This window comes from Saimiri boliviensis, chromosome 16 (assembly GCF_048565385.1).
Source record: "Saimiri boliviensis isolate mSaiBol1 chromosome 16, mSaiBol1.pri, whole genome shotgun sequence".
NCBI classification, from domain to species: domain Eukaryota; kingdom Metazoa; phylum Chordata; class Mammalia; order Primates; family Cebidae; genus Saimiri; species Saimiri boliviensis.
The window spans coordinates 44,455,505-44,469,553 of NC_133464.1; the positions used below are offsets into that span (position 1 = coordinate 44,455,505).

Consider the following 14,049-nt stretch of genomic DNA (forward strand, 5'->3'; position numbering starts at 1 on the left):
GTTACCCAGAAGCTCCACCCATCTGGGAATTTTCACCTTATACATCACTGCTATTACAAAACAACATATAAGAGAGTGAATCTGTTTAACAGTCAGTACTTAACACAGCTGGAATCATTTGAAACCTGCTGGTTCCTGCTTCCAATTATTCTATAGACTGGAAAGCATCTCTGTTGAGGTAATGGCATCCATGATGTAATCAAACTAGCTAAAATGCCTAAAAGTATATGGATCATATTTCTGGGATTCATCAAATTTATACCAGAAGCATAATAACCAACAGCTTTTACTATTTTTCTTATTTTAACCTATATTTATTTTATAAGTAAGTTTTTCAGATCTGAATATACAAGTTTGTAATGTTTGAGTACATGAGTGACATAATAACATGAATGAGACTCAACAAATAAAAGTACTGCACCCCAAAAATACCTTTTGATAATATCCTGGGGCCAGAATCATTTCCTTTTGTTGGAACAGCTGAAACCGTCATGGTAAAGTTGCTGATTTGTATTTGGAGCAGAATGTAATGGAAATGTGTTGCTAGTTTAATTAACTTTATCAACTAAATGAGAAGTAGATATAGTCACGTTTCAGTTGGCTTTATTGTGGTTTCAACTGCACAAATTAAATACATAACTTCTTGTTGGTCTTTACCACCCTTGCAGTGTAATACAATTGTTTTTGGATTGACCATTTGGTTTATAGTTCTAATTTTATATAAGATAACAGTTTCATAAGAAGAAAAGAATTTAAAACAAAGCAAACCAACAATAAAAATACTCATTCTTTGCGCTTAGACAGTTTAATCAAACACGTAAAACCTGGAAAACTGGTGTGATTTTCTTTAGGCTTCTACTAATTTTACACTAAGATGTTATATCCATTTTATACCACTGGGATACTGAACAGGGCAGGGACATAGTGTGGATAGTATCCTGAATATCAGACCTCTTAAGGTTCTTACAAGGATTATAGCATGGCATATAGTACATGTTCAGTAAATTCTATTGAATCCCACCACATAGGCAGACATGAGCCTAATCAGGCAAAATGTCAGTGTTAAACACATTTTAAATGGTTAAAATCAGGCTTTAAGGATTTGGATTCATTGTTTTATTTGAAATATTTAGCTTTCTTCTGGTAAGGATTTGGATTCATTGTTTTATTTGAAATATTTAGCATTCTTCTGGTATCAGGTATATATACATGTATACTATATGAAGCTATATGTTTATCATATACTGCTAAATGCCTATTAAGAAGGCTACCATTTTATGTTTTTCATATCAGTGGTTTCCTCTATTAGCTTTTATAATGGAGAGGTAACTGTCTCAGAAAGTCTATGTAAATTCCAGTTCAGATAATGAACAACTATTTATACCATGAAGACATTTATATTTCCTGGACTGTACCTTTCACATCTTTCCCTATGTGAATGGGTTCCCTGAAGAACTTTTTCTGCCTGCTGAACACTTACTTGACGGTAAGTCAGACAATGAGATAATATACAAACTTATCACTAGACTACTAAACTATATCATATTTTCCCTAATGGATACCAATACTTATTCCAGAATTATATTCTATAATTTTAAATTTGCATGCTTTCGGAAGTATCTGACATTTAACTGTGAAATTTTCTTCTGCCAAAGATCTTCTCATATGATCCACGCATAGATACACAGCTAGGCTTTTTTATTTTGTATTAATTCTGTTATTCAACACACATTTAACAACTAAGTGCTATGATTGGAACAGCATTAGACAATGGGAATTCTTTTTTAAGATCAAAAACATTGTCTTTCCTTTAAAATATTCCATTAAATTTTAAGCACAATACTTTTTTTTTCCTTGGAATTTCCTTATTTAAAAAAATATGAGTTCATTCTCAGTTTTAAATAGATGTCATCATTTCCCTGAAATATATTTTTTAAGGTCTCTCTCTCACATTTTTTTTAACTACTGCTGGAGACTTGATCTTTCAATGGGGTAATAAAACTCCAAGATCTATTACTCTAATTATAAGAATGCCAGGTTTAAATTTATCCTTTGGTTAATTTGGAGGGAAATGTACTTTTTCATTCTTAAAATCGCACTCCTTCTACAGGCAAAGGTGCTAATAAAATACAGTAGCAAGTAAAACTGCATTTTTTAAAACTACATGAGATTAGCATGTTTGCTGTATTAAAAATTACTTTTAAAACATGGCACACATTGATAATGTTGAATAATAACCAAGCTAAAGTAGACGGTGTTTCTCTAAAAATGGAATTTCACTTGTAGAGGCATCAGATTTGAAAGGGCTATTTCAAGTCATGTTATTTTGAAAAAGTATTTTAGCCTTCACCCTTTAAAAAGACATGTTTAACATAGATATGGAAGATAGATATTAAACTCTGACTGGAATAAATGTTTGGTTTAATTGGCTCTTGCCTCCAGATGGTTCTGATTTTGGCAAGTCCTTTTTCTTATGAATATTTATCACTATACTTCAAGGAATCATGCAATGATATAAATGTTGAAAACAGAGACCTTTATTTTATATATATGTTTTCCTAAATTGAAAAACACACATATCCTAAAAATTTGGTTTTCCTTCATCTTAGAAGAAAATGTCATAATTGGCTTTACATTACAGGAAAAACAGACTATGTTATTTTTAACTCAATCATTTATAAAACACTAATTTACACGTGGATAAATGTTTATGTAAGCAGGGCATCCCCAAATTTCAAAATCATATTTCAACCAAAATTTTGTTTTTTGAAAAATAACGCATGTAATGCCTCACCTGCACATTCTTGTGCAAACATATTTTAAGAGCTAAATCTTTATTGTTGGAAAACATACTATTTTAATTGCAATTAGACTTCTGTGATAACCATCAAGCTGGTGCCTAACTCTAAAAGGATCTTTCCAACTGTTCTGTGGATGCTTAGGCTTAGGCAACAATCACCAAGTGATTACTATAATTTAAATGAACTACAAAATTGAAACCTGCTAAAATATGTAGACCTCTGGAATAAAATGTGTATTTACGTTTGTTAATTAAATATTATTGATTAAAATTTTTATAGAAATTATTATTGGATTGATATGACTAACCAAACAACTATATGTAATTCACTTTTTAATACTATGAAATATAGACAGTTTGGTAAGCTAATTTAGAACCACCAAGCAACGGGATATATTAAGCTTAGGAAGATACATACATTTAAATAAAGGTTGGGGTAGAAGTTACATGGGAGTTGCCCTGTCCGTAGTAACCAATTTATACATTTAAAAAAAGGTGGGCCGGGCGCAGTGGCTCACGCCTATAATCTCAGCACTTTGGGAGGCCGAGGCGGGTGGATCACGAGGTCAAGATATCGAGACCATCCTGGTCAACATGGTGAAACCCCGTCTCTACTGAAAATACAAAACTTAGCTGGGCATGGTGGCGTGTGCCTGTAATCCCAGCTACTCAGGAGGCTGAGGCAGGAGAATTGCCTGAACCCGGGAGGCGGAGGTTGCGGTGAGCCGAGATCGCGCCATTGCACTCCAGCCTGGGTAACAAGAGCGAAACTCCGTCTCAAAAAAAAAAAAAAAAAAAAAAGGTGGCATTCTCACGGCTATTCACAGTGACAGTTAACTTTGTGTGTTTACATAGTTTCAATTCCTCGATTATTCTGATTTTTACAAGTGACTATGCAATGCATTACTGCATAAAATAAACCAGTAGTGGTTACTAAAATCGGTACTTAGATTTTTCCCATTTTAAATTATTTTCTCTCTTTTTGGCTGTAATAATGTCTATTCAAAACCATTTATGCTTTGCTAGAATTGCACTTAGGATCTTGAGAATTCAGTTTTCTCCTCTGAAAATTAGATAATTGGACTCAGCCATTTTTCATTTATATTATTAAAAATTGAACTACAGCTTTTGTTAATTACTTAGGGAAACATCACTCCTTGGCAGGTTTTCTCTTGTCACCCAACATCCATCTGGCCTACTTCTTTCTATTATCAGTTGATATATGTTCAAATAGTGCACATCAGTGTTAACATTGGCTCAAGAAAAACAATTACAAAGTAAATCACATGGTTCAGTCTCTCCTGACAATGAAGGATTTGCAATATTCCCATTGTTTGTATGATCTATGTTATCACTCTCTTACATTAGTGTTGATAACAGAGTATTGCCTTTATCTTTTTTGAGGTTGCTACCTGATTAATTTTCCCCTTCTGAACTAGAAAATTAACTTTTTTCTCTTAAATTAGAAATCAAAAAACAGAACTATAAAACCTCGAGCAGATAGTTGGCATTTATTGTTTGATTGGAAAGCCGTGAACTTAATATCATTATGTAGCTGCCATATTTTTATCTGTAATAATACTTTTATAATGTTCGATTTTATTTTCCATAGTAACACATTAAGGGGACTTTAGCATATTTCACCTTTTGTTAATACTGGAAAATTATATATAGGTTTGCAATAATTTGTAAATATAATAAAAATATCAAACAGTGGTAATTTGGACTGATAATGTTAGTTTGAATCAGGACAAGTCTTAGAAAAGCTCATTTAACCAAATGATACCCACTGATTTTATAGGCAGTCTCTTCATTCAAAATAAAAGTAATGTTAAATTGAATAAATAATTTGAATAATCAGAATTACCAATCTCATGCTGAAGGAAAATCAACTTTGGGATGAGAAAAACCAAACTGCAAATTAGTTGAAATAGCACCCAAATATACCATATGATTGTTAAAAATAAAACAGTGTTATTTGATTACATGAACATAAAATAAAACTTTTGCCATCAATGAGTCTAACACATTTTCTTCAGAATACTGCAGAAATAAGAACCCACAGGATGGTTCTGAATCTTGAACAGCAGTTTAGGAATACTTACTCCTCTAATATCTCAGTTTGCTTGTATTTATTATTACTCACTGCATTATACCATTTCATCTTCTAACAAGTGTAGGAAGACCAAATTCTTTTTGTGTTTTTGATAGAGATATGATGAAGAGACTATTTTACACTGTAGGTGGGCCGGCCAAGGAGTCACTTTGCAAGTTTGGAAAGTTGACATCAATGGAGGAGACATATTAAGTAGTTCCAGAAATGCCACATTTTGGTCACAAGACACTTTTTAAACATATTAAGCAGTCTCTGGTGCTCACACCCTGAATGCTTTCTTTGAAATGTTCTAAACACTTCCAATATGAAGAAGGGTTAAAATATAAATGTGGTAAATAAATCACACAAAAAATATACATTCTTAAGGAATTGTTCTTCTTATGTTATAGTCCTCCAAGTGTGCCAGTGACATATCTGAAATATGTGGTGCTAAAGTGAGGCATTTTGTGTAATGGCTTAGTTGCCAGACTCAAGTACTGGGAATTCAGTCAATTCTGCTCTTGTAATACATTGTGTTAGCTTTCAGAACAATACTCCTGTGTTTCTCGGGAAAAGATATGAGTGTTTCCCTAATAGGAGAGCAAATGTTATAGCCAATAGTGAGAGGTAGGAAAGATATATAATACTTACACAATCTAAAATATCACTGAAAGTGCCGTTTAAATAAAGTTTGTTTAGAAATCATGAGTGTTTTGTTGTATGTAATGACCAACTTCAACATAAAATCAGAGATGTGGCACTGTCAACATCACAAACAGTGGCAGCAAACATGGTGCTGTTATAAATACAGATTGTGTATCCCAAGCACTTTGCTTTTTTCTATGCATATTCCTCTAACTACTCATATCAGAGATCTATGTTCTGGTAAAGCCTTCCGTAGTGACAGCTCCTGCATGCTTTTCTGTCCTATTCAAACATGACCAGCAGCAAATATACTTACACTTTTTTTCCAGCCCATTCTTTCTTATTTCTGGTGACAGGATTAAATCTACTTATGAGAAAATAAGACAAATACTTCTCTGTAGTCCCAAATGTTTTAATCGCTACCTATGTCAGCCTAATTGTTTCCTAATCAAAAATTGTATCTAATTTTTGGTCAAAATTGTCTATTATGGAGATTTTACTCATATAGGAAAAAAATGACATAAATATTATTAATACTAAATGACACTAATATGTCATTGGGGAATAACCATATGGCTCTATGAACATGATATGCTTTCTAAATATTCATCCCACAAATATATGGTCATTTGGAGGCTACTGAAAATAAAACCCACCAATTTTTTAAATGTCGATCATATCTCTGACAGGAAATTATAAGGAATATAAAAGTAATGCAAAACAAAAAAAATGTTTGCGTCAAATAAACATGCAAGGATTTTGGCATAAGACACACTTTAGCTACTTGGGGTATTAATTAATTAATGAAATGTTAGCAGTATCTGGCAAGGTGAGAAGATGGACAGACAAAGAAAATTCTGTGAGTTCACAGGGCATTGTCAGAGCAAGCATTCCCAGGACAATACAGTGAATCACAGCTATTTGATTAATCAAATCAGTTCTCTATTGTAAAACTACAAAGGGATGGTGTCACTGGAATCTTATTTGGAATTGGATGCTTATAGATTAATAAAGTTGTATAGACTGTGCTTTCCAATATTTTGCCTCAAAAAAGAATAGGAATTTGTTTATTAGGAATTGGAACAAAAGTAATGTTACACAACCATTATAGTGTCAGAGTAGCCTATATAGGGGAAAAGCTAATAATAAAAAGTAATCAATTCATTAATCTCAATGGTGAGCTATTGGCATTGAAACTATTGATTGCATTGAAACATGATTAGTCATAGCTTTATTACTAAAAATGTGAACATGCTCTTAAACATACATAAAACTCACTGGCCAAAATAATCCACAGTTAATTTCAGCTAAATAACTAATAATTTCACAGGAAAGTAGAAGATATTTGAGGCTTTGTAAAGAGAGGATCACAGTGTTCACCTTGATACCATTATCTTTTGATTTCTAGAAACTCAGTTTGCAAGGCCTTGAAAGTAGATGTCAAACAGCAGATAATGTTAATAGCTGATATCTACTAAATGCGCCATGTGCCTGGAGTTCTTCTCAGCACTTTACATGTATTAACTCAAATAGGACCAACTACTTTTTGAGGCAGATACTATTATTATTGTCCCTATTTTATAGCTGAAGAGAAGTTGAATGATTTATTTTAGGTCACAGTTCTAGTAAGGGGAGAATAATTTACAATTCCAACCCTAGCAGTCTTATACTAGACACTGTGCTCTTAGATGCTAATTAGTACTGCCTCTATCATGGAACTTCTATATAAAACAAAATTATAGTCAATCAGCAAAAGTAAATTGTGCCAAAAATAAAATATTTGTGTAAAGGTTAAAAAAAATCACTGAAGTCGAATTTAACCTTTATTTATTTATTTATTTATTTATTCATTATTATACAAATTTTGCTACTGAGCACAACACAAAGCATTATGACAGAACTTTTCCCAGAGACATGGGGAGATATTTTACAATGAACTTTCACAGACAGTGTATGGGAAAAGTAGAAATTGGCATTTGTATCTTTTGGGATGTTGGATTCTAGATATTTTTCACAGACAGTGGATTTAGTCATTAATTTTAAAAAAATTGCTTTTTTTTTTTTTTTTTTTTTTTTTTTTTTTTTTTTTTGAGATGAAATCTCACTCTCGCTCAGGAGGGAGGGCATTGGCGAGATTTCGGCTCACTGCAACCTATGCCTCCCAGGTACGATTCTGTTGCCTCAGCCTCCCGAGTAGCTGGGATTACAGGCATGCACCACCACACTCAGCTAATTTTTTCTATTTTTAGTAGAAACCGGGTTTCACCCTGTTAGTCAGGATTATTTCCATCTCCTGACCTCGTGATCCACCCACCTCAGCCTCGCAAAGTGCTGGGATTACAGACATGAGCCACCATGCCCGGCCAATTATTCTTATTTTGTGCAATTACTCATATAATGTAAGAAGAGAGCTAGAAGAGGGGAAAGTCAAACTCTAATGATAACAATTGTGTCTCAGTCCCAGGCTGCTTGACTAGAATGATGCTTTTCTTTTCTTTTTTTTTTTTTTTAAATCTTTATTCCAACCCCCTTGCCTGAATAGTTCAGAAGCAACCTCCATGCATCTCTGTGCAAACTTGCCAGCTAAGATCAGTATGGGCCTTCCTCCAGCCTATCTGTAATGCACTGGGAGAATATATCTTCATGTCTATTTAGAAACATGTGTATCATAAGTTATTTTAATGCTATTTATAAGATTTTAGCCTTTTCCTAGAGTAGATTTTCCACTTTTATCACCCATAGCCACAAAATTATTCAGTTATTTTCTACAGTTCTATAAATACCTCATAATTACGAGCTGCTTAATGTCTTCCTTAAAAACTTTAACAATATCTGGTAAATGCCAGTGTGGTGGCTCACACCTTTAATCCTAGTGCTTTGGGAGGCCAAGGCAGGTGGATCACTTGAGTTCATGAGTTTGAGAGCCATCTAGGCAACATAGCAAGACCCCATCTCTACAAAAAATACAAAAATTAGACAGGCGTGGTGAGGCACACCTATAGTCCCAGCTATTTGGGAGGACGAGGCAGGAGGATAGCTTGAGTCCAGGAGGCTGAGGTTGTAGTGAGCCAAGATTGCACCAATGCACTCCAGCCTTGGCACTAAAGCAAGACCCTGTCTCAAAAAAATAAATAAATAAAAATAAATAAATTCATCAACCACATGTTGAATTCTCAAGATTCCTCTTAAACCTGAGAACTGGAGATAATCATTTCAGCTATACAGTGAAATTAAATTTGTTTATCATAGATTATTATGATGGATGTATATTGATAAAATGTCGAGGTGAGAATGTTACAGTTGTAATTTGAGGTCTATTTAAATGTTAAAATGAAATAGAGAGTTATGAATGCACAGCTTTTCATATTGTGTTTGGCATAGGAAATTGATTATCGGAATAATATGCTACCCTTTTTGTTCATTGTTTATAGTGCATATGGATGATGGAATCACTTTCATGAATACAGTTCTTATTTAGAACATAAATTCTGTAACATTCCTAGAAAATAAAAAAGATTTGTGTATTCAAAACAAATTTCTTGATATGAGACAAGCAGACTGACTTTCAATTACAAACACTTTCAGTTATGAAACTTGCATTTTTATTGCAAGAACTCAGTTATTTTCCAAAGTTTGGTTTGAGAGTTATTTTCAAGCAGCAGCTTTTTTCTTGAAATCCCTTACTGATAAGTATAGTAGACAGAAATATTTCAATTACTCTAATTAAAAAGCAGTGTTCAGCATGTTGACTGAAGATGGAGTTTATGTTGTTCACTAAACAATAAGAAATTGGGAAGGGAATATTTTGGATAGATCATGGATGTGAGAAAGTTAAATTCACCGTTAATTTGTCAATGAACTAGAGCAGCAGGGTTTCCTTTGTTAAAATAGTAAGATATTGGAAATGCATAATTCTTAGACATGAACTCAAAGACATACTGGCGAGTTTACTTTTAGCTCACTGGTATATGCAAGATAGACATCAATTTGTGGTGAGGGTATGAGGAAGTTTTTATCTATCCATTTATTTAAAGAGTCATGTTTAGAGAAGCATTTTTTTAAAAAAAGAAATACCCTTTTCAATGGAACTCATGTTTAATTAGACCAAACATAAGCAAACACTTTAAGTAATCGCTTTTTAGCAGATTTTCATGGAAGAGTGCCAAATTGTTTTGGTTTCACTATAGGTTTACATTCTTCTGATAGAATTTCCGGTTGGGATTTGAAAAACAAAACTGTCATACAGACATGAATACAGCGGCCTAACATGATGTGTTAAATTAGCTCTTCAGATTACTTAAAATATAGCTGGGGTTTTTCTTTATCCAGAGACTAATGTTCAAGATTTTGTGAAAAAGATAATTAACTTTGCATTGACATTCCGGATGTTGGTGATAATTTGTAGTGACATTATGCCTATTGGTTATGAGTGTAACAGGCAGGCAGACTGGATCCAAACGGACATTACAAGAGCCAAATTAAATAGTCTGAGCACTGGAAATTTCTGCCTTGAGGAAAGCAGAAGTTTTCAGCATGCACTTTGTTTTCTACCTCCACAATTATAGATTAATATGCATCAATTCTAGGCAGTTGAGGAATGACATGAGAGGATTAATGGAACTGGACAACATTACGCAAGTGAAGTGAAAATTCTGTAACGATTTTTCTGCGGCGATGTAGTAGAAAAGGCAAATGGGCATCAGCTCCTAGCCTTTGCACCTTCAGAATTTCAAGAAAATGAATTAAAAGAGAAGTGAAAAACAGCTCTCTAACTAAAGCTGGCATGATAATTTTTTCTCATCAAATACGTACATCATTTTTCACAAATAAGGCGGGGTTATTCAACTGAGTGAGCCAGTACTGCGTGCAGTGTATACTTTTACCCATTTAATTGTGGCCATTTTTATCTCTTAAAACTACTTAAAGAAAAACTGTGCTTACTCCATATCCATAATAAGTAAAACAGATTAGATGTAAAAATGAATATATATGACCAACCTTATATGTAATCATAATCATTTTGCTTAATGAAATGACTCTGAGGGGACATTATTTTTTCCACGCCTTTTTGAAGTTTTAATAAGAATGTTTAACTCCAATACATTGTGCTGCCCTAATGCCTACTGTTTCTTTTTTTCTCTACCACGAAGTTTACCTATCATATGTAGATTTATGGCAATATTTTCTACCACCAAGGATGTGGGTTTTTATTTTCCAAGTTATCTGAAAACTTGATTGTCATTATTGCAAATTGATTATTTCTATAGAGGTACTTTAATAAAATTTCTGACCTCAGAGTTTAATTTGGTAAGCTGTTACAGACATTTATAGATAATTTATGACAAGAGGGTTAATCTTTAGATTTTTACAATATGATTTTCTTGTGATATGTATTCAGTGGAAGAGGTAGATCCTTTAATTGCATGCATTTTATTTTTTAACCACAAAATGTGTTTAAAAGCTATGCAAGAATTAGCAAAAGTAAACTACAGCAATATTAAAATTATTTTGCATCACCTTTACAGACCCAGCTCACTTAGACAATGGTATTCTAGTAAAACACAGTATTTTTTAAAGCTTGTTTTTCCTAGTCGCCTTCTGAAATTGTGATTTTAAAGCCAAAAGGGTCAGGAATATGCCAAATTTAAGATAATTATTTGGAAAAGAGAGATATCACAGTCTTGTTAAATATGCTATACTTAAGGTGATTATAAATGAGTTTTTAAAATATATATACAGGATGGCATTAAAACAAAATTACAAAGTCTATTAACCATAATGATGGAGTTCAGGATGCAGATAAAATAAAATGATTGTCTTAAACTTTCAATAAATTTGTTAGCCTATTTAAGAATACTTGTAGCTTATGAAACTTTGTTTATAATTTAGTTTCAAAAATTAAGAAAGAATTAGAGGATATTTGAAGTTCTTATTATTTAGTTTCTAAAATTGTGAGAGAATGGTCAAAAGACTGGTATGTCTTATTTAGAGTGAATGTGTACACACTTTACAGTTGAAAGAATCATTGCTTTGCTTCTGGCAAGATCTTAAAGCCCTGTATCGAGACAACATAGAGATTTGCTTAATTAACCCCTGTTCATTTCACAGGGCAAGAAATCAGATCCTCTTTGGCAATCATATGTTACCTGAATTATATTTAATCTCTTTATTACTCTGGCAATATACCAAGACACTCACACATTCACATACACACAGGCACACACAGAGAAAACCCTAATGCAAATATGGCAAAATGAACACCCTCACTTATACACCAGGCCATTTCTTCTTCTCATAAATTGAATGTGAGTAGCTCTGATGGCATTTCTCTCTGACTGAAAAATAAGGTGCCATGTTTATTCCATGCAGAGCCCCTGTTGTACAGTTTTATGGCCCTCACTAAAATTAGATAAATCTGCATTTGTGTGTGTCCACTACTAAGCCTCCCTCATGCCACCTGACTTCATGCAGAAAGTGTATATGCTTTCCATTCTGACCATTAAGAGGCAACTTGGTGAGTTATAGAGATTGACTGGGTGCTTGACATGTGGTGCTGCTCCATTAAAACAGTGGGCAATTGGTACTGGGGAGGTTTAGGAGAATTTAAGCTGTCTTTACTGTTTTTAGATGTGCTCTTAGATGTGGTAATATCCTAATACTCTATTAACAAAAATATAAAAATCCAACTTCAGTTCACATTATAATAGATTTTCTCATATTGCTTTTGTGGTCCAGATGTAAAAAATAACAACAATAACTCATTCTATAATCGTTTTCTAATATTACCAGGCAGTTTTTGTAGACAGAGCCAGATAACCATATTGTTCATTATTTAAGAGTAAAGTACACTTTTTCAATCATTATTGCCTAAGTAATTTTTAGGAGGTGATGGTTGAATGGTCCTCCCCACCTCATCACACCAAGATAGGTTGATATGAGTGTTTACTTTTCCTTTCTGTCACTCTTTAAAGAATCCTATAGAAAATAACAGTATTGCTTCAGTTTTTCAAAAACTTGATAATTTATATTGCATTTTATTTCTGAAAAATAGCCACATTTTTACATACCCCAAATAAATTGCCATGTGTAACTATGTACAAAAAATAATTAAATGTGGCTGAAAAATATCTCACTTGTTGTACTATAATGTATGAATAATAACAAATGTAAAACCCTTGACGTCACATTTTCCTGTAATACTATTAGTCTATAGGTAACATTTACAATACAGTATATTCAATTGCTACCTTGTGAAATGAATTTTTGAGATTCTTAGTAAGGTACTAAACAAAACATTATTATTGAAGAATTATAGGGGAAAATTTCCCAGTTGAAAGTTGATAATTAAAGGTATTTAAAATATGTATATTGCAGAGTAGATAAAAGCTCAATGTAGCAATATATTTTTATTTTGAATTCAAATTAAGTTTTTATTACATAAAAACAAATTTGCTCAAGAACTAGGTGATACATTTTAGAAAATTTAAAATAGCCAAAATAATGTTGCAATATGTTTTATGGATAATTTATCAATAAAAATTATTACTGTTAAAAATTGGTAGATTGCTTTCATCCCTGTTGTAATGATTTAAATTGAATGGGAATTTAGTAACATACGGGGATGCATCTTTATATTTGCTGAACAGTGGTAAACACACAATTAAAACTTGTCCTCTTTAAAACGGACTTTTGTACACTATAATTTGAATTAAGTAGTAATGAATAAATAAAGTATTTAAAGACTTGTATATCAAAATGTATAACGTTCCATTTTTGGCTATATTTTGTAAAACATTTTTGGTGTAATCAGTATGACTCTCACATATGTCAAATCAAGTATTCTACTATTTATTTAAACAGATATATACCTAATGTATTTGAAAGCTTATTGCACTCATATAATTGTATATATTGTGGCTTCAAAAGTCTGTACTTATTCTTGCTTTAAAAAAGTAGTATGTGCATTTCTTTCCAATTTATTTTTAATTAATTATATTAAGGATAACATTCTTTATTAAATGTACCTTAAAATTCACAATAAAGTTTCAGAAATTGTTTTGTACAATGTTGAGACTTTGTGTTGAATTTGTTTGTGAACATTTTTTGAAATCGTGCTCTGGTCTCTAATAAGGATTTCCTGACCTTAATCTTACTCATAAAATGATGAGTGGAAACATGTGGTTTGGCAAATAGCTAGCTCCTGTGTGAATAGGAGGTCATTCTCCTCCTAAGTGAGGAATTGCTCACACGTGTGGAACCTTAGGCTAAACAGTATAAGCTGGGCTTCCCCTCACTCTCCCAACCCCTAGGAACTCATTACCTCTGCTTTTCAGCCTCGGAATCTCAAGCAGTTTGCACTTTGAGCATTCTAGACTGCAGAGAAGCAGTTTCAAGGAGGTGACGTGGAGAAAATATATGCAGGTCTGTTAAACACTTTTGTGCTCCATTTATAGCTGTTATATAAGATATTTAATAGTAAAAGTTTGTAATCCATTTCTTTTGACGTGCT

General features: G+C 32.8%; 1 protein-coding gene across 7 annotated transcripts in view; it reads left to right on the forward strand.

Annotated features, from left to right (window-relative positions):
- PCDH9 (protocadherin 9) overlaps nt 1-14,049 on the forward strand; it is a 912,415-nt gene that overhangs the window by 16,387 nt on the left and 881,979 nt on the right. The window contains exon 3 of one of the 7 annotated variants that reach the window (XM_074387639.1): nt 1-14,049. This exon is cut by the window's right edge and continues 81,873 nt beyond it. The exons of the other annotated variants lie outside the window; for them this stretch is intronic. Within the exon in view, the coding sequence (XP_074243740.1) occupies nt 1-156 (156 nt within the window). The 3' untranslated portion in view covers nt 157-14,049. 7 annotated transcript variants of the gene reach the window in all.